This window comes from Stegodyphus dumicola, chromosome 3 (genome assembly GCF_044657685.1).
Source record: "Stegodyphus dumicola isolate Sdum_Otavi_A_Nest chromosome 3, ASM4465768v1".
NCBI lineage: Eukaryota > Metazoa > Arthropoda > Arachnida > Araneae > Eresidae > Stegodyphus > Stegodyphus dumicola.
The window spans coordinates 210834128-210858587 of NC_140770.1; the positions used below are offsets into that span (position 1 = coordinate 210834128).

Here is a 24460-nt window from a genome sequence, read left to right on the forward strand (position 1 = left end):
GAAGTTAAAGAGCTTGACGAGGACGTCATGCAATAATATAGAATAAAATCCCATCGTATTTATTTTTTATTATTTATTTATTCATTCTTATTTTAAGAATATTTAATATCCTTATACATCAAATAGTAAGGGTAAGTAAAACAAATACAGCTGTTTAACACGAAATAAAATAAAGATACAGATTCACAGATGAAACGTAACAAATAAATATACAAAGAGAAGAGAATACCGTTTCATCTTCAACAAACGCATGGAGAGTAGAAGGAAGCTTTAATGTTTTAAGAATTTAACCGAGAAGTGTGTTCTTTTCTTCCTTCCGTAAGCTTTGAACACCAGAACAAATACTAATTCATAAGTCAAACAACAAAAATCAGCGTTATATTTACAAAATTTTCACAGGACTAGTTTCGATGGTTTTACCGAACCACCATCTTCAGCTGCAAAACCGCAAATGAAAAATTTTTTTCATTGTGAAAATTTTGTAAATATAACGCTGATTTTTGTTGTTTGACTTCTGAATTAGTATTTATTCGGCGTGTTATTGTGTCTTAATTACCAGAACAAATGTTCGAAATTTTGTTCTTAGATCAAAGACACAGAAACAAATCAAGTTTGTGTACGATAGCACAGATCTCTTCAGATCTAAATTACATCAAGACTCCAATTATCCGAATCATTTGGGACTGGACCCCATTCGGATAATCCAAAATTCGGATAATTGGATTTTTTTTTCCGAAGAAAGGGTCTTCATACACTTTAATTAATTACTGTATGTACTGTATGTTGAAAATGGAAGAACAAAACTATTTTTAAAGAAAAAGAGGCTTTAATAAATTAAAATGAATAGGCAACGCTTTTACGTACATGTTGTATAGCGTACTGTAGAGTTATTACAAGTGCTGAAAGTCATTGCTTGCTGAACATCTTGGTCAAAGTAAGCTGTTTGACTGTCTTCATCCGTTTTCCGGCAGCCAAGTCGCGCGTCTGCTTGACAGTGAGAAGTTGCATGTGGTCACACTCGGGCTGACACTCCAGCTACTTCAGTGCAGTTTCAAGATCGGCAAACGCTTCACAACCGATGGTCCCGTGTCTGCTTCAACTTCGACATTAAGGTCATTTTCTTCCTCGACACTTTCTTCCCTTACACATTCTTGTTTTAAATTCTAAATGATGAACTTATTGAAAGTTCATCATTTAGAATTTAAAACACAGGGTCTGAGGAATCACACACCATCCATTCTGCTGTATCCTCAGCACTAACTTCTGAACATCAAGGCGTTTTCAAAAGAATGTTTCTTAATTCCTCAAGTGACACGTCATCCTAATCTTCGCCTGTCTCTTCCCTTTCCTTTTCTTGACCTTCTTTTTCCTTTTTCTCCTTTTCTTCAGTTGATTCTGAAAAATTCTGAAACTCTGGAAGCGATTCAGATAGTCGAGTTTGGATAATTGGAGTTGTACTGTACCATGCCTACTTAGAAATTTAGTAATTTCAAAATTGCAGAACGTGTTTGTTGTTGAATCTGGGAGGAATAGAAGGAAAAAATAATTTAGTCAGAGAGGCCATAGAAGAAAAATCCCATTCATTTTAACTATTAAGAACTAGCGTAAGATGAAGAGTAATATATTTTAGATTAAAAGACAACTTTGTTTATCTTTCTTTTGAAACATAAAAGAAGTATAAAATCCTAAAATTATTATGGGATGACCCAACAGAATGCTTCTCAAATGCGTAGTTTTTTGTACTTCACATGGTATGTGGATCATTAAAAAAAGTTTCGAAAAAGTACAGTGGATATGCAAAACTAAGCCATTCCTCCAGACATGAAATTTCTGTACAAAAATGGAGATTTTTAAGATAATTAAGATTTCAAGGTATTTAATTAAATCTTGATATGTTTCTTGATATTCTTGACTATTACTTGAATATTCTTTGTTGCCCAGAAGATAAGACTTCTAAAACAATCCCGTCTTTCTGAAGATGCTTCTTAAAATGGAAACTTTATTACTGATACACGAATCTAGTATGTTGAAGGAATTTGTAATTATTTAAATACTATTCCTTTACGATAAAATTAGGTTTTCATTGATTGAAAGATATGTTGTTATCGAATGCAAAATTTAAGAAATTTAATTTAATAAGTTTCTAAAATGTCAGGCTGAGAATATGGCTTTTGGAAGAGCACATTTGGAGAGGAAACATCGTGGTATTTTTAACTTTATATACGAAATAAATTGTGTGGCATGTAAATTATACGTCATATCAGTAATTCAAAAAAGGATATACAAGAATATAACTTACCTATAAACTTATTAATTACACTTTTACTTATTGCCAGTTTCTGGATACTTTCTATTGTTTCTTTCATAATGAGGAAAGTTGCTTACAATTTATCCAGGAGCTTAAATGCTCGTCCTAACTAAACTATTCTATTACACTTTTCAGGAAACCAGGATCTTAATTTCTACTAAATTAATAGATTAAAACAAGTTTTGGATAAATAAAATATAGAGTTTTGTTAATTTTTTGGAATAAGATAATTTATTGTGTTGTTAATGCAGTTTTTATTTGGAGGAAATATGTGCTTTAAAATCAAAATCGCTTCAAGAAACTTGATTATAAGTAACAGCTTTATTATAAATACAAATAATTGGAAAGGTTATTTTTTAAATATTATATTCAATTGCAAATTTTTGAAAAGGTATTATTTGATCCGTGTTTGATTAAAATAAATTGTGTACAAAATTAACTGTATCGTGTTTCCTAAATCGCAGTATTGGTGTCCGGAATCCAGCTAAATTATTTTTATTTCATCACTAGACGGCGCTACGGGTTAAAGAAGTGAGAGCAAATTTAACTTTTTTTATTATTATTATTTATTATTATTATTATTATTATTATTATTTTTGTTTGTTTTGTTTTGTTTTGTTTTTGTTGGTATACTTGCTTAAAGTTTTTTAGTTAGTTTCTTCTTCGCTCTGATACAAGTATGTAGAAACTGTCGAGTTAGGCCTTTCGGCCCCTCTTTTTATTTTTACACCTACAAAAGGTAGAAAGAAATAGGCAAGGTGCTGTAGTATTTAAGAATAGAAGCTAAATATATATTGTTGCGTGCGTACGGGTTCGTTATGAAATGAATGCACAAGTCCGATGAAAAAGGAACAAAAATTTATTATTATCACAACAAAAATGCTTAAATTTTCTCAAATTATCATGCAGTATTACAATATCTCACAGTAGTTATCTTTTAACTACTCAAATGTCCAATAGAACTTAATTCAAAACAGCTAAAGAACGCTAATCCGCGAATTCGCTATAATCGACAAGAGCAGTTTTCTAAACAACAAACTAAGCAACTCCTACAAACTGAGATGTTTTCCTCCTTTTATAAGATTTTAAAATCACGCGCTAGAATTTTCCAGTACTTTCTCGAAATCAAAAAGAGATATTTATTTATTTAATGCACGCGCTCTTGTATTTTGAATTTTCCGGCTTAGCTTTCTTTTAATATTCGTCACGCGCTGCACTGCGCGAGAAATAAAACCATTTAATTTATAATTGAACTAACATTAGCTTTTTAAATACCAAATTCGTAACAATATTTTCATTGATAAGTACGTCGTGTCGTGAAAGTCCTGGCAAAATAAATGTATGTGTCACCGATCACATGAAGATGTTTTTTATAGATCTAATATACCATCACGATGTGGTATTTATCACGTCCTGTCAAGAACATGGAGCTAATTAAGTGTTCTTACTTATAAATATAAAAGCCTTGGTCAGTGGACTCTGACAACTGTAATTCACGATTGATTACAGTTGGGTTGGTGAAAAGGCTCGTGTCGTTTTTTGTGATTCAAATTACGAGTGAATTTGAAGTCGTACATGACGTTGTTATGATTGGAATTTTCAGCGAATAAAACGTGTATGCAGACAGCATATAAATGAAACATGCTTGTGGGCATAAAACATTCGATAAAATAATTTCAAACGGTTTAAATTGACAAAGGATAATGAACATATCAGACCCTAATTTGCTGTATGAGTTTGATAGAGACAGTATTACAGTTCCAGCATGACAAATCATTCATCAAGTATACGACCAAGATGTGATGACAGTAGCACATACCATCGGTAGTTTCAAAAATTCAGGGGTGTATCCAGACGCTGTAAATTTCAACCACATACCGGATATCCATCAGTGATTTTAGCAGATTCTGGGCCAAGCCGTCATCGAAGGCATCCCATGCAACTGTTAAAGAATTAGTAGAAAACACTATTAATACGTAAAATAACACTTTTTGGAAGATGACTACACACGTTTAGTTTTATGCAAGGACTGGTACTTGAGATGAGTGCATGCACTTGATTTTTGATGTGGAAGACTACTGCGTTTCACAGAAAATCACTTCTATGAAAAGCTACGAGAGGTTAGAACCAGTACTTGTGTTTGCTTTTTTATTCCAGAAATGAAGTATTTTTCGAATTCATTATGACGGGTGATGAGAAATGGATACTCTACAATTGTCGAAGAACTATTATATGCCGAAGAATTGTGTGTTCCATAGCAGAGACTACTCCTCCCATATTTAAAAAAAAAAAACGAACGGATCCCTAAAAGGTTTTGTTAAGTGTTTGGTAAGATACGAAGCGAATAATCTATTGAGGTTTGGTCCCACATAATCAAATCGTTAACGCTGGCATGTACTCCCAACAGTTTAACAAACTCGGGCAAAAACGGATACATAAAGCGGCTGGCACTTGCGAATCGCCAAGACTTCAAGTCTGCAGATCACACGCTGCTTTAATCATTATGAAAAACCTACTCGACTTTGGTTGGGAAGTTTTACCTTATTGCCCAAACTTTGCTCCTTCGGATTTCAATTTCTTCGCACATTACGTTTCCTTTTATTCGTTCTTTGCAAAAAACGAAAAAAATCTTTGCATCAGCCCAGCACTTCAAAGTAGAGTAAAAAAATGTCCGCATCCAAAAACAGATCACGGGGCATTTGAAATGGTTAACGAAATCAAAGATTTTGAACTTAATATTTACTTTGCTTTCATGGAAGTAATCTTGATTTAACAATACTTTCTTTGGAATTTCGAAATGACATGAAAGCTGTCAATCGAAAACAAGACTCATATTTAGTTATGTATAATAATTGTTATTACGGCATGGAATATTTGGCTTCAAGTAAACTATTTCTTTTATTTTATATCCTATACTATATAAAATATTTAACGTTTCTTGTTAATTATTATTTTCCTTCGGAATAGTTGTCCCCGAGAAGCAAGAAAATGTTCAGTCTAAGCATGACATGCCACCAAAATTCAGTTATACTATTTGTCTAGTTAGATTACATCACTCTTTTACAGAAGATTATGGCGGAAGTGCCACAGTTCCTCTTTTTATCCGTGGGGAATCGGAAGAACTTCAAGAAATTTTTCAGTTTCCCGCATATATTATGCAAAAAAATGTACTGTATTTACTCGCGTATTCGCTTCCCCTCTTTCCTATGAACTTTACAGCTTGAAAATCGGAAAGGGGAAAATACGCTGTGTATACTATTTCTGAAAAGATGGCTTCATTGGTACTTAGAAGGCGTCCATAAAGATGCACTAATATTACATATTTCAAAGAACTTATCAATTTCCAAAACATTCCTTTTTGCTGTTGCTTACACTATATACTTTTAAATTTGTACGTATATTTTACATTGCTACCCTAAATCAGAAGTTCCTAAATCATTTGCTGAAAAACCTAAGCGGAGAATTACGCGAGGCAGGAAAATATACCAGTAAATACAGTAATTAAATCATGATGATAAATTACATGAGTTATTTTTAATTGTGTAGCTACAATTAGCTCAGTTTTAAAATAAAATCAGCTGTATATGTCTGAAAAAGAAAATGGCTTTCAAATTTGGAATTCGTTCTGAATGGTTTGTTATAAAATGAAAGTTTTCATTTTTTTTTTTTTTCAAAACACTCCTTTAATTATTATCAAAAAAGTGTTGTTAGAGAAATGTCATGTTCTTATCATTACTAAACGCATTTGAAACAAATTTAATTCATTATTTATATCAGAAAGGATCAAATTCAGTGTGTTATGCAATTCATATTATTTTTAAAAAAATCTGTTTTGTTTCGAAAATGAATTAATTTAATTATTGCTGCTTTGTAATTATTTAATTATATGAGTTAATTTCATATTTTTTGATTGTAAAATAATTCCATAGATTCATTTTACTTTGAATGTCTCAATTTGCTTTAAGAGTGAACTCTATAATGACTGTAATGACCTTACGGATGAATAAGGCACCATAAAGAACACGAAACAAACATTTATTAAAAATTAACGTTCAAAGAATAATGGTAAAAAAATTAACGTTCAAAGAATAATGGTAAACTCGGAGCACTACCTCGCTCCTACAACATAGTTAATCTACCACCTGCCTCCTCTGAGGCTAACATGCAACTGTCGTTTTTCTCTCTTGCTGGGCTCTGCCAGGCAGCTGATTGGCTCACTGCAGCCAAATACATGATACTCCCCGGTAAGATTGTGATACGCCAAAGCGAAGCAGAATCTGAAAACTGAACCAGCAAATACAAATACAAACTTAAATTGTATAATCCACATACCAAATTAATTCAAAATATATGAACATGTATACATGACGTAATAACATACTTTGAAATAAATGCAATAAACATTCATCTCACAACAGATGAACAGACGACTTGATACAATACCGGAGTTCTGTAATAAAACATATATGCAATACTATTTCAAAACACGATATTATAATGCAACATTAAACGAAAACCACTAATTTTTTTTTTTTTTTTTTTTTTTTTTCAAAACAGATGGAAAGTAGCTCTCGTACAATTCCGGAACAAAAGAAAGTAACTAATGCAAAGTTTTAAACATACTTACATACTTACTTTTTCATACTTAGTTCACACCTATTTCATTCACCAACTAGTCTTGAAAGACTATCTGCATTTTTTAATTGTGCACCAGGGCAATGAGAAATATGAATATTATAACGCTGAAATGCCATTGCCCATCTCTGTAATTTGGCAGAATGCGGTGCCGACTTATACAAATATAATAATGGATTATGGTCTGTGATTAGCTAGATATTCGATCCAAACACCCAACACTCGAACTTTTTTAATGACCACACAACGGCATAAGCCTCGTGTTCAATAGTTGACCAGTTCTGCTGAGTCTTCGAAAGTTTTTGACTAGCAAAGCTGATAAGATGCAAACTGCCTTTGCTGTCTCGTTGTGACAAGCAAGCACCAACACCATATGAACTAGCATCACACGGTATGGTGTAAGGTTTTTCTGGTTCTGGAGTGTACAGTTTTGGCGCTTCACACAGTCGACGTTTCAGTTCTTGAAATGCTGATTCCTCAACAGCAGTCCATGGAATTATCTCAAGAATTTTCTTTTTCGTAAGCTCCGTCAATGGGCGAGCTATTTCTGCATAATTCTTTATGTAATCACGATAATAGTTGAATAAGCCTAATGCACTCTTTAGAGCAGTCTTTGTTTTAGGACTTTTTATAATTTCAATGGCTTGTAATTTTTCAGGATCAGGTTGATGTCTTCCAGCTCCTATTATATGTCCTAAATACTTTATCTCCGAACGTGCAAAAACACATTTCTTTACGTTCACTGTAAATCTGAGATCACTTAATGTAGTTAGCACAGCATCTAAATGTTTGAGATGCGAATCCCAAGCTGGTGAAAAGATAGCAATATCATCAATATAGGCTTTGCAAAAGTCACTATGTTTTCTTAAGGCATCATTCATCACTTGCTGAAAAGTAGAAGCTGCATTTTTTAATCCAAAAGGCATCACTTTCCAACGATATTGGGAACGCTGTGTCTTGATTGATGTTAAATCACGACCTAAATTTGAATCATCTGCGCAGGATGACTTTTTATGCTTAAGTGTGAGAAAATCGGGATGTTGCTATACAGAAAGCATGATTTTTTTTGGAGGGGGGCGATCTGTTAAAATTCAACAAAAATTAAGAGTGAAATACATTAATTTCGGTACTTAATTAATAGGTAGAAAAATGAGTGTCGCACTAGAATTAGAACGTTATATAACCTAATGATCTACTTGTTTCCAAAAAGTGTCTGGAATAATTAAGTTTTTTTCTATTCGCACGCCCCCCCTGAAAAAAATATGTATATATATATATATATATATATATATATATAGTGAGACTGAACTTCTTAGGTGCTGTTGTACCTGTAAGTAAATTTTACAATAATTTTTTGCATCTTTTATGCACATATACGATATATATATATCAATGTGTATTAAAAGAGAATTCGCTAATTTGCACACTGACATATCCCTCGTATTAAACTAGAAAAACGTTGTGCATTTTTAAAAATAAGTTTTGTTTCATGAAAAAAGTAATAACAATGTTTATTAAAATTATCAGCAATTTTAATATTAACTTGTATATTCATTTATATATTTCTTTACATATTCTGTCTAATAATTCAGACGATTTTGTAAAATCATAAAACTTGTTGAATATACACTCTAGAACTGTCTGAGAAAAAGAGGATTTTTGAATTACATTTCAAAACCTTGCACCAATCACTGGAATAGTTTATTAAGTGCTTGCTATTCATGTTTAAACTATATTTATTTTCTTTTGCTTTCAGGGTCCACCAAATGCTCAAAAAAGTGCCCCAACAAATCCATCAGCTATGACAGAATCATCCTACGACTTTTTGCAATGGCAACTTTTCCTGCAGTGGCAATTAGAATGGCAACAAAAGTATCCTCAAGTAGTTTTGCAGCCAGCCCAGGTTCGTAAATCCATGAATAAAAGGGAGAATTAAAAACAAAAATTATCGATGGCTTTAAAAGATAATCGTAATTTCCCTATGTTAATCAACTAAAGCACTGACCAATACGAAATATACAGGGTGAATCTGAACAAGTTGGCAAAACTTTAGGCGATGATATAAGGCAGTTATATGAGCAATATTCGTCATAGAATTATATGGTCGGAACGCAAACGGCGAGCCGCTAGTTAGCATTGTAAAAGGGTCGATCCTCTCACCTAATGGCATTTTCTACCGTGGATTTCCGAGAGGATTTTTGCTTATACGAACCACGAAATTTCCAGGGCGAGGTCTCAGCGTGGCCACCAAGATCACCGAATCTCTCGTGATTGGACTGCTTCCTGTGGGGCCGTATGAAAAGCCTAATCTACGGGTGCCCCGTTGAAACCAATATGGATGTATTCGCCAGGATCGCCATTGTTGCCGGCGATATTCGGGAAATGCCTGGTGTCTTCGCAAATGTGCGTCAGTCCCTATCCTGTAAGTGTAAAGCATGCATTACAGCTGGCGAAAGGTCTTTTGAGCAATTTCTATGAGTATTTATTGATAATAAAATGTTTTCTGGAATACCTCTTCTCATTTTTGTGTTAATTCTTTAAATGTGACAGTGGAAAACTACGCTTTGATTTCTCATCGCTTGCGTTCCGACCATACATTCTATGACGAATATTGCTCATATAGCTGCCTTCTATCACTCCCTAAAGTTCTGTCCACTTGTTCAGATTCATCCTGTATTATTTCATACCAAGAAATATCCAAATAATGCTTCAGTAACGAAAGAAAATATTTAAAATTTTAAAATTTTCCAGACTCACAGACTTTTTTTGATACATTCCGCAACAAATGTGAGTTCACTTTCAAAATGGTGAGTTTAGAACAGAAGGCCTTTTGTGTTTTAGAATGCTCACTGTCTTTATCCATTGTTACAAGGCAATGTGATTTTCGAAAGCCTATAACACAGATTTGCCAAGCCATCAAAGTATTCTAACGGATGGTTTCGACATTCAAGTTGTGCCCACTATTTTAGATAAATATTTCAACTTCTAGGACGATTTTCAAGGTCTTGTTTTCACAAATTTTGACAGTATTTTCTAATATAATTACAAAATAAAAATCCACGTAAAATGTTCGCACTGTCGTTATGCGAGGGTCAGTCGTATATTTCAAAAAACTGCTTACAGTTCTGTGATGTGAAGAAATTTGATTGCGTTTTTATAAAGAGATCTTTTATTTTAATTATTTGATAAATGCAATCGCCACATTCCTCGAATTAAATAAATCACAAAATATGTTTTATTTCCAGAAACCAAATGGGGACCAAACAGGGCAAGTAAATCAAATATCTAACTCAGCAAACCAGACGCAACAGCTTTTGGATGCGCCTGCTTCACCACAAAGACTACTTTCGAAGCTAGAAGATCTGAAAGGTTAGTAAATTATTAATTTCCCCAGAGAACTTATTTTAACATGTTCTTAAAATTTCACTATATACACCATGTAATGTTTGTTATTAATAAACACTCAAAATATTCGTTTACATAACGACAATTTTTTATTTTGGTTATCTGTTATTATTCAATAACCAACCCTTTATTTAATAACAAAATTGCTGATTGATGCTATCCATTTATTCAATAACTTTATATTCAATTAACAAGGTTCTTAAATAAAAACATTAATTATTAAATAACATTATTAAATAAATGCTTGTACCGTTAATTAAATAAAAGTATTCGGACATCGTAGATAAATAAAACGGACCATTAAAAAACCTATTTACTTTGTTTTAAAATATCATTATTCGCTTAATTGGATAGATTAACATAGCATATCAAATTAGTGTACTATGCGAAAGAAAAGATCGAAAACAGGCAATGTAGCAAGACTACAGAATTGTTGCTCTAGTAGTGAAACATATTAAAAGATAGTCTTAGTTATCATAAAACAAATAATTAATATTTAATGACTGTCTAGTGTAAGTTGATAATCTATGAGCTAAGGAATGCACATGTAAATATTTTAACACCTATTAATTTTTTTTTATTCTCGGAAATAAGATCATGTGACAGCTTGATAATCTGATTAATTGAAGTAATTTATTTCTAAGCAAGCTCATTAATTTTTATTCTGCATTATTTATCTTTTTTTGGTGGAAGGGATCAAAACTTGAAGTCAATTTTTGGCCTTCTTTTACTTAACCGATTTCCTGGAAATTTTACACACGTAGGCTCATTTTGTTTTTTTAAATATTGAAATATGTTACGGATTTTTCGTACTTAGCACTGCTTGATAATCAAACTAATCTTCCCAGAATTTTGAAATTTGCACCATTGAAAAATTTTCTTTTAGATAAAACTTATTCGGCCATTTTTAATGTAATTTACTGATTTTTTCCAAAATCGTTCGATAATATCGATAGCAACGACTGAATCTTTTATCAAAATTATATTAAATGTTAAAGTATTATTTTCGCTTTCGTTTAAGTGGGCCATTTTTAACTAAACACATTTTTAGAAACGCTTTTTGGAGAGTTTCTGAAAAGGAATCTCAAACGTCGACATATTAGTAATTCAAGATTTCCCAAATAACGAGAAAGAAAAGAACTAAAAGTACAGTTATTATTCACATTGCAGCGATTATTCCAAACGGATTCATATGTACAAATAAGTTGCAACTAATTCTAAATATATTTCTTTTAGACAGATTAATTGGAAAACGTTTTAGGAGAATCAAACTCCTTGTGTTTTATTTTTATAACGAGTCTAAAATTTTAATTAATATGAATATAGAGACCGGATGAACCTGTAAAAATTTGTATTTCATAATTTATGTAATTGTTTTTTATATTTAAAAATACGAAAACACATCATTTACTACATTTTTGTATTTTTAGCGTCTTTTATAATATTTTGTAACTGAAAGTATATGCCTATGACCAACGGTTGCGAAAATAAAGGAGTTTTGAAGACACTATGTATACTGTAGTATACAGAACCTTCTTTCTCAGCTTCAAAACAGAAAAGTTTTTAAAAGCACAGAAGCGGTACGTTTCCGAAATCTCTTTGTGCAATAGGTGCCTCCTGTTTAAGGGGGCAGAACTGCAGTTGGTGAAAATCACAACAGTTATAACAGTTGCATAAAGCGACAGGTTATGTAACTTAGTTACATAACGTATTTGCATAACAGGTGTCTGTTTACACATAGTTGTATAGAGGTGTATTTTGTGGAAAAATACAACAGCAGAAGTACTTACGTAAACTTGCAGGTACCTAAGCACTCGGCACAACAAAAGTACCTATTATTTACACAACGAGTACATTAAAATGCAAGTGGTTCCGAAATCTCTTTGTGCAATAGGTGCCTGTTTATACAAGTGGCACAGAACCGCAGTTGGTGACAATCACAACAGGTGTAACAGTGCATAAAGCGACAGGTTATGTAACTTAGTTACATTACTTATATGCATAACTGTTTACACAGGTATATAGAGGTGTATTTTGTGAAAAACACAGCAGCAGAAAGAGTTACATAAACTTGCAAGTACCCAACCTCTCAGCACAACAAAAGTATCTATTATTTACACAACAAGTACATAAAAATGCAACTGGTTACCAAAAAAAATCGCAATTTATTTATAGGATTATGTGCCATATTCAGACATTCCGATGGTTAGGAAAAAATTGAATTTTGATTTTGTTCCCTTCGTTATTGACATACGAATAATTTTTGGTTGCTGTGGAGTCTAAAATTCACCAGTTCTACATTTTAAATGCAAAAAATATCTGTCACTGACCAAAAATAACTTTTGAATAAAGATCTTTAAAACATTTAATGTTATTTTACACTGCTAAATTAATTGTTTGACTGCATCCAAATAAGGAAGGGAAGCTTTTTGGAATTGGCTTTAAAAGAGCCAGTTTGCCAACACTGATATCGGTTCATGAGCCAAAGAGAATTCTAAGCATACATAGACTTGAAATTAAATAAAGGCTTAAACAATTAGATATTTTTTTACATCACAAAATGATAAAATTTGTAAAGAAAAACGAATGAAGCCAATAAACATTATGTTCACAGTCTTGCTAAAATATAAACAGATATTTAACAATATCTCCAACAGAAATTACTTCGGTTTCGGAAAATACTAAATGTTTAATCAGAATACTAATTAAAATCATCAGAATACTAATTAAAATCATCACAGAAGAACTCATTTACAAAACCAATTAATTTTATTTGACGTGTAGTAACTCTGTCTTTGGTACGCTAATAAATTTACCACCGCTAATTAATTAATTCGCAGTATAATTTATTATTCAATAATTAATGAAAGCTGAAATTTGTTACTCATTTTCTCTCATATGCATATTAACTTTGGATTTCTTCTGCCTGTTAACTTAAAATGAATAAGTATTTACATTTTTTATTTACTGCATTAATTAATGTGGAAATTGACGCTAATTTGCATATTAGGTTATTTGGAAAATTTGGAAAACAATTTTTACTTTAGGGATAAGATTTAGTGGGCGAGAATAGCTTTTTCCTTTTAGGTGCTGCTACAAAATAACATTTATTAAGTTTATCGCGTTCTAAATATAAAAATATAGTATGTAAATGTGTCCGTAAACATTTACGTTAGGTTAGTTTTACAGTTGAACAATTTAATTTCTAGAAGACTTTTTGTCTTTTAAATTACGCCAATTCCGTGGGTTAAGCTCCACATTTTTACTTCCTTGTATGAAGTAAAAGAAGTATTGTAATCGCCAAATATTTCGGTTATCAGATTTAAAGCGGCTACGTATCTCGCATAACTTAAAAACGATTAGCTATAGAACTTTCAAATTTTGTATAGGAAATGTTATAACATCTACTTGTGCACCTCCCTTTTTAATTGCAATCGACAATATACACTGGTGTGCAAAAATTAAGGACGAAGTCGAAAAATTAGCATATCAGCTGAACGAAGAGGCAGAGCGGATCACCTTACTTAATCAGGAGATTAAGTAAGGTGATGTACGGTAGCACATGCGCAGATATGCAGGTAGACGTAATGGGGGTGTGTCTGAGTAGTATAAAGCATGTTGTCGGTGTAAGATCAGTATTTCTGGCAAAGAGATTGCACGCCGTATAGCAGTTAAAATCACACCGAGTTGCTGCCTCACCGAGAAATGGCGAATAATCAATCTGTTAGACGACATCTGAATGCTTTTACCCGAGGTCGAATCATTGGAAAGTTGGAGGAAGGCTGCAGTGTGACAAGTGTGGCTGCAGAGTTCGGAATTGCTCACAGCATCGTTTCACGACTTTGGAGACAATTTCAAACTACAGGAACAGCTATCCGGAGGTTTAGTAGTGGTCGTCCACGAGGAACCACACCCGCAGATGACCGGTATATTGCCTTACAGGCCAGAAGAAACAGGCGGCAGGCAGCAGGAGAAATCGCTAGACACATGACACGGCGACTGGACGACCGATATCACGTTTTACCGTGGCCAGAAGACCGCACGGTGGTGGTCTGTTTGCACGACGCCCTGTCCGGTATGTACCTCTAACGCCTGCCCATCGGAGAAGGCGTTCTCTGTGGTGCCGGGAACACCGGAATTCGAGAGACAATGAATGGGGACGAGTACTCTTTACAGATGAGAGCAGATTCAGTCTGAGTAGCGATTCTCATCGCATACTCATCTGGAGAGAGCGAGGAAGCCGCAATCATCCCTCGAACATCATTGAAAGGGACAGGTATGGAGCTGGCGGTGTTCTCGTTTGGGGAGGCATCATGCTTGGTAGTCGTACAGACCTTCACATCTTCGACGCAGGTTCAGTCAACGGGACCCGTTATTGTAACGAGATTCTTCCTCCATATCTGCGTCTTTTTAGAGGCGCTATGGGTCCGCAGTTCCTTTTCATGGACGACAATGCACCATGTCATCGCACAGTAGCTGCCGAACAGCTCTTAGAGAGTGAGGATATTGAACGTATGAATTGGCCGGCACGATCTCCGGATCTCAATCCCATCGAGCATGTATGGGATGTTCTAGGCAGACGCTTGGCAGCTCGTACCTTACCACCAGTAACGATTCCGGAGCTTCGATTGAAGCTGCAAGACGAATGGGCAGCAATGCCTCAACAACTCATTGACACCCTCATTCTCAGCATGGGCAGACGCTGTGAAACCTGCCTAGCAGTCAGGAGAGATCATATCCCATATTAAAGACCGGATGTTTCTTGCTGGACACCCATCACAGGGATGTTTCGGCCTTCAGTCGCATTGCGCTCCATGCTACTTTTTCAATAAAGCTTCTTTTTATCCCTCTGATTTTCTTTTAGTAAGTGTTGCTTACATTACTCATGTCCTTACGTATTGGGGATCTTACGGTATTAAATGTGTTGATTTGGAAAGCTTTTGTACAAAGTTATATTGAAAAAAACCGTCTCGTCCTTAATTTTTGCACACCAGTGTATATATATATATATATATATACACTTTTATTTCTTATACTCATATACCAAGCCCCATATATACTTTTTATACTCATATATCCACTCCCTTACCCGGCCTTTATTTTCTCAATCGTTGGTGGTAGTCATACACTTCCAATTACAGTAGTGTTTTAAATGACGAAAATATTCATGTTTTGCCAATGTCAAATTAAAAAAAAAAAAATATTTTGGACAAATAACGAACTCTAACTTTTAATCCGGTCTACCGGTTCTTGCACTTCTATTTGGGAATTCTTATGAAAGAATAAAAATGCAAGAAGTTTAACTCCCCTCAGGCAAAATTTGACCAAGATATTTAATTTCAAAATTTGCAGTTTTTTATGTCATTTTTAACTTGCCTCAAGGGATCGGTTATTTAGTTAGAATAAGTCGAGGAAATAAGTTTATGAAGTGCATCAACAATTGTGTATAATTTAATAGGCCATACGAGGAAGTCATGTGGTTTCCACATCAGATTATTTTCCAATGAGTTTTCATCATGCAGCCCAAGTATTTCGCGTATCTCATGCCAAACTAATATAGGCTTTTAAAATTAATCAGATATAAAAAAAAGATGTGAAAGCAAACTGGGAAAATCCAACATAAATCATTTATTACGAAATGTTTTACGAATTTCCGAAGTAATCGTGTAGTAATCATTTCTCGTAGTCCACATATAACTGAAAAGATTATTTCATTGAAAACAATGTAAATCAAATACATTATGATATATTTTAATAATTTTATATTCATTTCTTGCGTTCTGTACAAACGGCCACAATGAAACATTTTTTTATCATTAAAGCACTATACTACAATTTCAAATTGTATATATAACACGTATATAAAACGAACAAATTTCTCACATAAACAAATATCAGTAAGATAACATTTTTATTGCTTTCTCATGCTAGGATGTTGAAAAGCAGAATCAAAATAAGTTCTTGAAACTATAATGCAATAATTTTGTATAGCATTATTATTGTTTTCATTCTTATTATCTTCATGAAAAAACAAATAATAGTTTTAAAACTTATTTCGATATAAATTTCCCTTTTTTTTACATGTCTCTAATTTGAGACGTATGTTTGATATTTTAATTCTGTATAAAATTTTAATTTCTAAGTATTTCTCTTAAAATGTGTTATTTTAATTCTGTTATAATTTAAACAATCTAATAATAATAAAGGTTCTTCATATGCGAATGAAATGTGTTACCTGTAATCTTTATTTCTCTTGCAGTGAGTGACCTGAAAGCCATACTGAAGAAAAGGAACCTTCCAGTGTCCGGTTCAAAACCCCTTCTAATAGAGCGAATCAAAAGCTATTCAGAATTACCTCAAAATGTTAACACTTCGTCCAACAGCCAGCCTGTGCCTTCATCTTCCAACGCCACTTCGAATGATGCTTCATCTCGTCCCATCAGCGTTGGAAGCATGCTTCTGGACAATCTGCACACCATTCCAGCTGTTGATATTCCCGCCTGTTCTGTGAATGCCTCCACACTAGACGGAACGACGGATACCATCAAAAAGCTCCTCGACAATATGACATCGAATTCCCGGCCATCATCTGCCATTCCCACAGAAATTGAGCAATTATCAAGTAATTTGGAAATCAACGACTCATCATCCACCTCCCTAACAAACGAAGACATTGTCCAAAGGCAACAGAGACGTATCGAGAAATTGCAGCGTGACATTGAAAGGTAACAATTATTCGTAATGGCCAGACTTTAATTGCAGTCTAGAAGCTAAATCATGCATAATAAAACTGATCAAATGCCATACAGAACTATATATTTCAAACATATATTTTGGTGATTCTTTCTGTATACAGTGAACTTTCTCAGAACGACCATATCCCAAAGACAACAATTTTTTTAAATGACCAGGATTTCGGAGAACGCGAAAAAAGAAAGTCGTTGGTATTGATAATTATAAACCCTCTCTAACCCAACTGAGACCATCATATGTATGATAAGGTGACTATTTCGGTAACAAATTAAAATATTTTATGCATTAAATAAATCTATAAACAGTGAAATATAACATTCAGCAAAGCAAAATCATCTTTTTTATCGAAAACCATGATTAAATCATTTCTGAATCATAAAATGTTTTAATCTTTCATAATTTATCATACAACTTGATTCGGTGCTTGTAACGATGCAGCACTTTTAATTTCAATAGAATTTTGAACTGTTTGCATTCCCTATCTACTGATAATCTTGTCAACCATGGTGTCCGAAGATATCATTAACATTGATTTATTGCTTTTTGGTCTAATATGACTAGTAAATCGCTGTTGGAAATCATCAGGATTTTTAATTTTAATTTCCGCTTCATACAAAGACTGTGACGTCACTTATTGATTCGAAAGAATACATTAATGAACCAATTCTTAAAATTTCTTTGAGGCATATACCCTAATACGTGAATTTCTTTGCTGAATACTGTCAAATACATGAAAGAAACAACACGGAACACTATAAGCGTAATACGAAAAAGGAAGTATTTTAGCAAAAGTTTTAACTGTGTGTTGTACGAAAAGGCAAATAATAAATTTTAGTCCTGACAGAATACGAAAATATAAATAATATGAAGTCGTAGAGCTAGATCAATAGTTATTCCTGACAGTGACAAGAATTTGAAACAGCAAAGAAGAGCTTCATGTTTAAACTCACTGCAAGAAGTACATTTTTGAAAGACTGTACTACATAATAGTAATGCTTCTGACCTTCCATAGTAGAAGGAAGTTGGAGGAGAGAGAAATCTGGACAGGTTCTTTAGCCGAAACTCTGAATGATGTAATCTTATTTAATAATTAATAAGATGATTGACTTATTTCATGAAGTGCTAGCTGTTTCTAAAAACACTGACTAATTAAAAGATAAAATCGAGCAGATTTCAGTAAATGAATATTTTAATTAGCAATTAATATTTTTGAAATCACTTAAAATTTTCTGAAACCATTTTTGAAATTACTAAAAGGTTTTTGTAATATTTTTGCTTTATGCATAAGATATGTGTTCTGTATTTTAAAATGTTATTCCTTTATTGCATCTTAAAAAAATCAGAAATAAGATAACTTTTTTGGCTTAAATTTTCTCCTTTATATTATCCACTGCTTATTTTAATAAATAATTTTATTTATATATTTGAAACCAGTGCGCCCCCATATCTACTTCAATATTTTACTTTTAACGAACTCCAAGCGCTTCGACTACCAGGTGCATATAACCTGCATTCTCTTCAGATAATTTTCATCAAAAGACCAACGACTATTTAAGAACAGAAATAAAACCTACATACTCTACATTACTAAAGAGTCAAATATCAGTGGCCTAAATAGGCTATACAAGAAAAGTCGTCATATAGGGGTTCAAGAAATTAAGAGTCTTGGTCATTTTGCTGAACTAGGGGCCTGAACTGAACAAATAGGGGCCTTTGGAATTGTTCACAAATCATTGTACTGTGCTCATTGAAATGACTAGAAATTCAAGTAAAGAAACAACAGATACGTAGCTTTTCATTCTTCATGGTGTATACTGAATTAACAGAAAAAGCATTAATAAAATTTCAAAAGTACAGGAAATATAAAAGGTAGATTTTATTATTGCATTGAAATACTACTTTTACTTGAAACACTTTCAACACAGAAACTCAGGACAGCAATTAAGCAGTCTATTTGGGGTTTAAACTAAATTAGCTGTGATCATATACTATGATATGGCAATCAATTATTCTGAGCTGTGTAACTCATTTAATCCAGGATATAGGATATATATTGCTTAGTTAACACTAAGACCACCACACTGATTGGTGTGGTAACATTGATTCGCTTATTTTAAATTGTTTTCCAAAAATATTGAAATAGTTTATTAATATATATTTATTTATATTTAATTAATGTTTGTCTATTTTAGGTTCCAGTTACAATTACAACAATCCATTATGGGCAGTTTGCCATCTGTGACACAGTCGGCTGTCACAACTGCGAAATCGAACGGTTTTCAAGTGTCTTTCTCCGAATCAACTACATCAAACCCTGCTGTCACCTCTTCTGCTGCTAGCACTGATGTTGAGAGTCCATCAAGTGCGGAAAACAAAGCTGCACAAAGGCAGCTCATCCATCAGTACTTCAAGCAAAAAATTCAGCAGCAAGAGCTACAACTACAGAAACAGCAACTAATTCAAGAAGCCCAAAAGCAACAAGGTGATATATCTTACCACTTTTTTAAATGCATAATCTTTATTAAACTCGTGCTTTATGTCACAATTTGATTGCAGTCATGAACTAGACTCAAAAATAGATATACTATTGATGTTTCCAAATAGTCCCTATGGAACAGAAGTATGCCCAATTCTCCAAGACATTTAAATACGCGGGGTAGAAATAAGCTAGTCTGAAGTCTTGGCACATTTTCTCAAAGGCTTAGTATGCCCATCTTCCTCACATTTATAAAGTAAGAACAGGATCATGGAAAATTAAAGAACAATTTGAGGGTCCATCTAAAACTTAAAGTCAAGCCATTTGAACCTAAGCTTGTATGTATACTCTCTCATATTGGACACTACATGCTTAAGCTCTTCCAAAACTTTTCTGACATTCTTCGAGGCCTTTACAGTGTGACTGAGCCAAAGATTTTCCATACTATGTACAGCGACTTTTTCACCCTCGAAATATTACCCAGAAAATCATACTTGAGCGTTTACGTCATGTACCAAATGAAGTAGCATCTCATAAAATAATTCAGTTTCTGTTTCATTAACTTAAAAGACGATTTTTATAGATAATAAAAGGGACGTAATATATAAATCGATTTTTGCCTAATTTACATGGAAGATTTTATATATATTTATTTCTACGTTTTGGAAATCTGGAATAGGTAAATAAAATAATTTCTATTCAGTTTCTACTTATTACTTTTACATAATGAAATACGCCTTTTTAAATCTCTTCTAGCTGCAAGTACAGCCGTCAGCACATCAAACACAACTTTGCCGACAAATGCGAATTCGACGCTCACGGCATTGCTGGAGAGGCGACCTATGAACGCTAGTCCAGACTTCCTAGATTCAGTGACAAAAGCCGTGCCGGCCTTCCCTTCATCCGTCTTGTCAACGCAAGTCGAGGATTCCAAATCGGGTGACACAATAGATGATGGATTTCCAGGAGTTATGCCCTTGGAACAGAAGTATGAGGCGAGATGCGATGTTGACGCCACGTTTGGAAGTGTGAGCCCTCTCTTAGTCGGCCGTACTTCAACAGACATTATTGTGCCTTCCAAGACAACGTCGACTTCTACTCCTAGTGCCTTAACTGACAGGTACGCACATGCTATAATATAAATGATTTACTGTAACTGCCTAAATTAACCAAGCCGATATTGTCTGAATATAAGAAGTGACAGTCTGAAAAAGAAGGTATTATTTACGAGGGCATTATTTCAAATTCAGAGGGTCCCAAACCTATGTCCGCGGACACCATGGCGCCCGCCGGTCGTTTAACATATGCCCGCCGCTGTGCAATCACAATATAAATGTTTTAGCTTTCAATAAAATTCTATGTTAAAGTTTTTTTCATTTTTAATGAAATAGAGATACAAGCACAAAGCGTCCAACGTAGATACAAGCACAAAGCGAAATGTGACTGATCTCTTTATGTGCATGTATTATTAAATCTATCTAACTATAAATTCACCATCAAAAGGTAAATGGCGCCCGACGTCCAACAGATATTCGAGAATGTACTCTTAGGGACAAAACGATTGGGTACCCCCTGTTCTAATTGGTAGGTTAGGTACAACTTTTAAGTACATAACTGCGAATGCATACATGCATTCGCAGTATGTTATGTGTTCCGTAAGTCAGGGGTTAGTACGTAATATGTATATTGCATAGGTACTTAAGTATTATCGCAACAACATTATTCTTATTTAAGAAAATAAGAATAATGCCTTAGAATTACTAAAATATATTACCTGGGTATTTTACGTTTAAATATTTGTCTCGAAAATTAGTTGATAAATGTTATAAGCAATTTTTTTGTTTTTGTTACTTTAGTGGAAACTCGGAGACGATGGCTGTAATAATAGATTCAAAACAATTGTTTCCTTTAGCGATTTTGGGTCAAAATACTGTACTCCTACAGAAATTTTATCACAGTTCCTCCATTGTTGGTTAATCTCACAAACACATATTTTGCGATTAAGTTTAGGAGGAAAAATGTCGCCATTTGTCCATAAAAGCCATCGGAATTTAATTGTAAAAAAATGCATATGAAAATGGCGATGTTGCTTGTCAAAAACTGAAAAATCTGTTAAACGCATGGTTACCAGATTTTTAAGGCATTCTCTAAATTTGGCAAGCAAAGAGATAAGTACCGTCACATATTACCTAAGCTGCATAACGTGTTAATGTGTATATATTATCAGGTTCAATGTTTCTTCTAACCTTCTTCGGAAACATACAATGACCTGACTAGAACAGAGAGCTTACTAAAGCTATGTTCACTAATTGTAGTAAGTAGACAGGATACAGACGAAGGGTATACAAAACCCTTTATTTTTTTCTTTATATACAATGACTTCCGTACTTCGGAATACAATGACCCTCCACTCGGGGTCTAACTTAAAAGATATCAAAATAAAACTAAACTCTAATTTAACTTTAGAATAAGATTGGCCTTATAATAACAGGAAGCGTATGTAGCACAGAGACTGTGAACACTACAATACGTTTAATTTATCAAGAGGATTAAAACCTCTGGCCTGGAAGGCAAAGTAGCAACTGCGTAACTTCTAAGGTAAGCGGCCTGCTTCGAACTCACGGCTTCCTCTCTTCTGCTTGGCAAAAAGGCCACACTTAAATACGAGTACTTGGCGTTCGCCAGACAACTTTGCATAAACTCCTTCACGCTTATAATTCTGGCCGGAAGTAGAAAATAAGAAGTGATAGTAAAGATTTAAAATAAAATAAACGTTAGTAAAACTTAAGATCCTTACATACTTCCCGCCAGAGTTAATTAGTTTGAAACTGAGGTCTAAAACGACCTTGTTGAAAACTTTTAGCTCTAGAAACTAACGCGAGGCCAAACTTTTACAATCATAACTTAGCTAGAAACTAGAAAATTTTAAAAGAAAGAAATTTGTTACAATAGCAGCTCCCGGAATATACAACAATCTTTTTTCTTTTTCATCTGTACTGCATCAAAACAGGAGCTTTATTCAATTCTGGTTCCTTCCAGAGATCTGGAAGGAAAACTAGTTTAATGAAATGTTACAGAATGACATTGCAAATAACATATAGAATATACTTTTCTTAACATTCTTATTTCATTCATGACTATTTTAATTATCTCTCCCCGTGCTCTCTGACATGTGTTGTAAAAACACCAAACACGAATGTGTTTCTGTCTATGTGTTCAACACTTCCTCCTACAATCAAAACACTAATGTGTTAAAATTCAACATACGAGACCTCTTAACACACCCTAATTTCAACTCTAGACCCTGAGGTACTATTCTGAAAGTGGCTAACTCTAAAGTGTAGCGTCAGAGAGCCTAACTACATCATTCAACCTTTAACACATATTCACCATGATTTAATCTTTACAGTCACACGAATAACAAATTTTTTAACATTACTTTCACTTTTACCATATCACGTTATTTCTAAACATTCAAAATAACAGTTCACATGTATACAAGAACATATCAAGATGCCGTTAATTTTACACATTTGAAAACATACATTAGTAGTACATTGTTAACTTCTATTCTTTTCAAAGCAAGTGCCAATTCTTTCTACATTGAAATAATACTACATTTCAAAAAGTCTTTCAGACTAAAACTTCTTTCTTGTTAGAATGTTTTAAATAAAATTTATACAATAACTTTTTACAATATTTAAGTCTTTATACAACGCTATTATACATCAACTTTAGTTTTACGCGCGAGTAATTGAAAAACATAATAAGAAAATCGGTCACAACTCATTTCTCGCCCTTTTGGCGATAAAGGTAGACCTCGCATGAGGTAAAACTTCTTGAAATCTGCCACTTGCAGTAAGAATGAAAGATTAACTTAAGTTTGTAAAGTAACATAAAATTTTACTTATCTTTGTAATATTCAGACATCCTTTTCTGGGCCCAGTCTTTAAAGGTGCTGCAGACCGTAGCTTGGTTGATCCTCCTTCTTGTACGGGCTCGCCCTTCAGTGCTTTCCTCTGGAAGCTTCCGTTTTTCACCACTACGGCCACCCTTGAACATCTTCCTTCTGTCCTCTGCTTGTGGTCTTGGCCGTTTGAAGGCAGCTGGTCTTGGTGGAACCGGGAAACTTCTGTCGTGATCCTGCTTGGACCTCGTTGTTGGCCGTTCAAATTTTTCTTGTACTTTTTCCTCCGCCGCTGATGGCCCTTCCGCAGTTCGGCGACTTTTGCTGCGGAGAGTTCTGTCGGATGAGTCAATCTTCCGTTTCACAGCCGGGTTATAGTTGCCGTCCTTTCTCCCGGTCTTTTCCACATACGTCGTCCTTCTCCCTTCTTCATTCTGGGGGTGTTCGTGAACTCTGTTTTTTGGACGGTGGAACGGCTTCTTTTTCTTTGTACCTTCAATTTTTCCGCGGGGCAATTTTCTTTTCACTTGCTTCTGTCTCTCATTGGCTTGCCCTTGTACTTGTCGTTTTCCCACCTCTGGAACTTGTACCTGCGGTGTCTGCCGTACCGGATCCTGCAAAAGATCTGAAAAGATTTGCATTTTATTACGGTCATAGAATGGTTTTATCTGGTCAATGTTTGCGGAACAGGTTTCACCATTTCTTGCCTTTAACACTACAACAGCGTGAGTTATTTTTTCTATAACATATGGTCCTTCAAAGCGTGGAAAAAATTTGGCAGTTTTATCTTCTGGTGCTGAAGAAAGTGAATGCTTAATTTTTAGTACTTCATCCCCTACTTTATAAGTTACTCCCCGTCGTTTCAAGTCATAATACAATTTTTGTTTTCTTTGTGCTACTTCCGTATTCTTTTTTGCTTCTTTTATTAGTTTTTCTATATCACCCATTTTAAATTCTGGGGCTCTGTGTTGCACAT

At 33.9% G+C, this 24460-nt stretch overlaps 1 protein-coding gene across 3 annotated transcripts in view; it reads left to right on the forward strand.

The window, feature by feature from the left end:
• LOC118184859 (uncharacterized) overlaps positions 1 to 24460 on the forward strand; it is a 755975-nt gene that overhangs the window by 713897 nt on the left and 17618 nt on the right. For all 3 annotated transcript variants that reach the window (XM_085813829.1, XM_085813830.1, XM_035354583.2), the window contains 5 exons: positions 8700 to 8846; positions 10189 to 10312; positions 16608 to 17073; positions 19294 to 19583; positions 20334 to 20697. In XM_085813829.1, the coding sequence (XP_085669955.1) occupies positions 8700 to 8846; positions 10189 to 10312; positions 16608 to 17073; positions 19294 to 19583; positions 20334 to 20697 (1391 nt within the window). The remainder of the gene's footprint in view (positions 1 to 8699; positions 8847 to 10188; positions 10313 to 16607; positions 17074 to 19293; positions 19584 to 20333; positions 20698 to 24460) is intronic.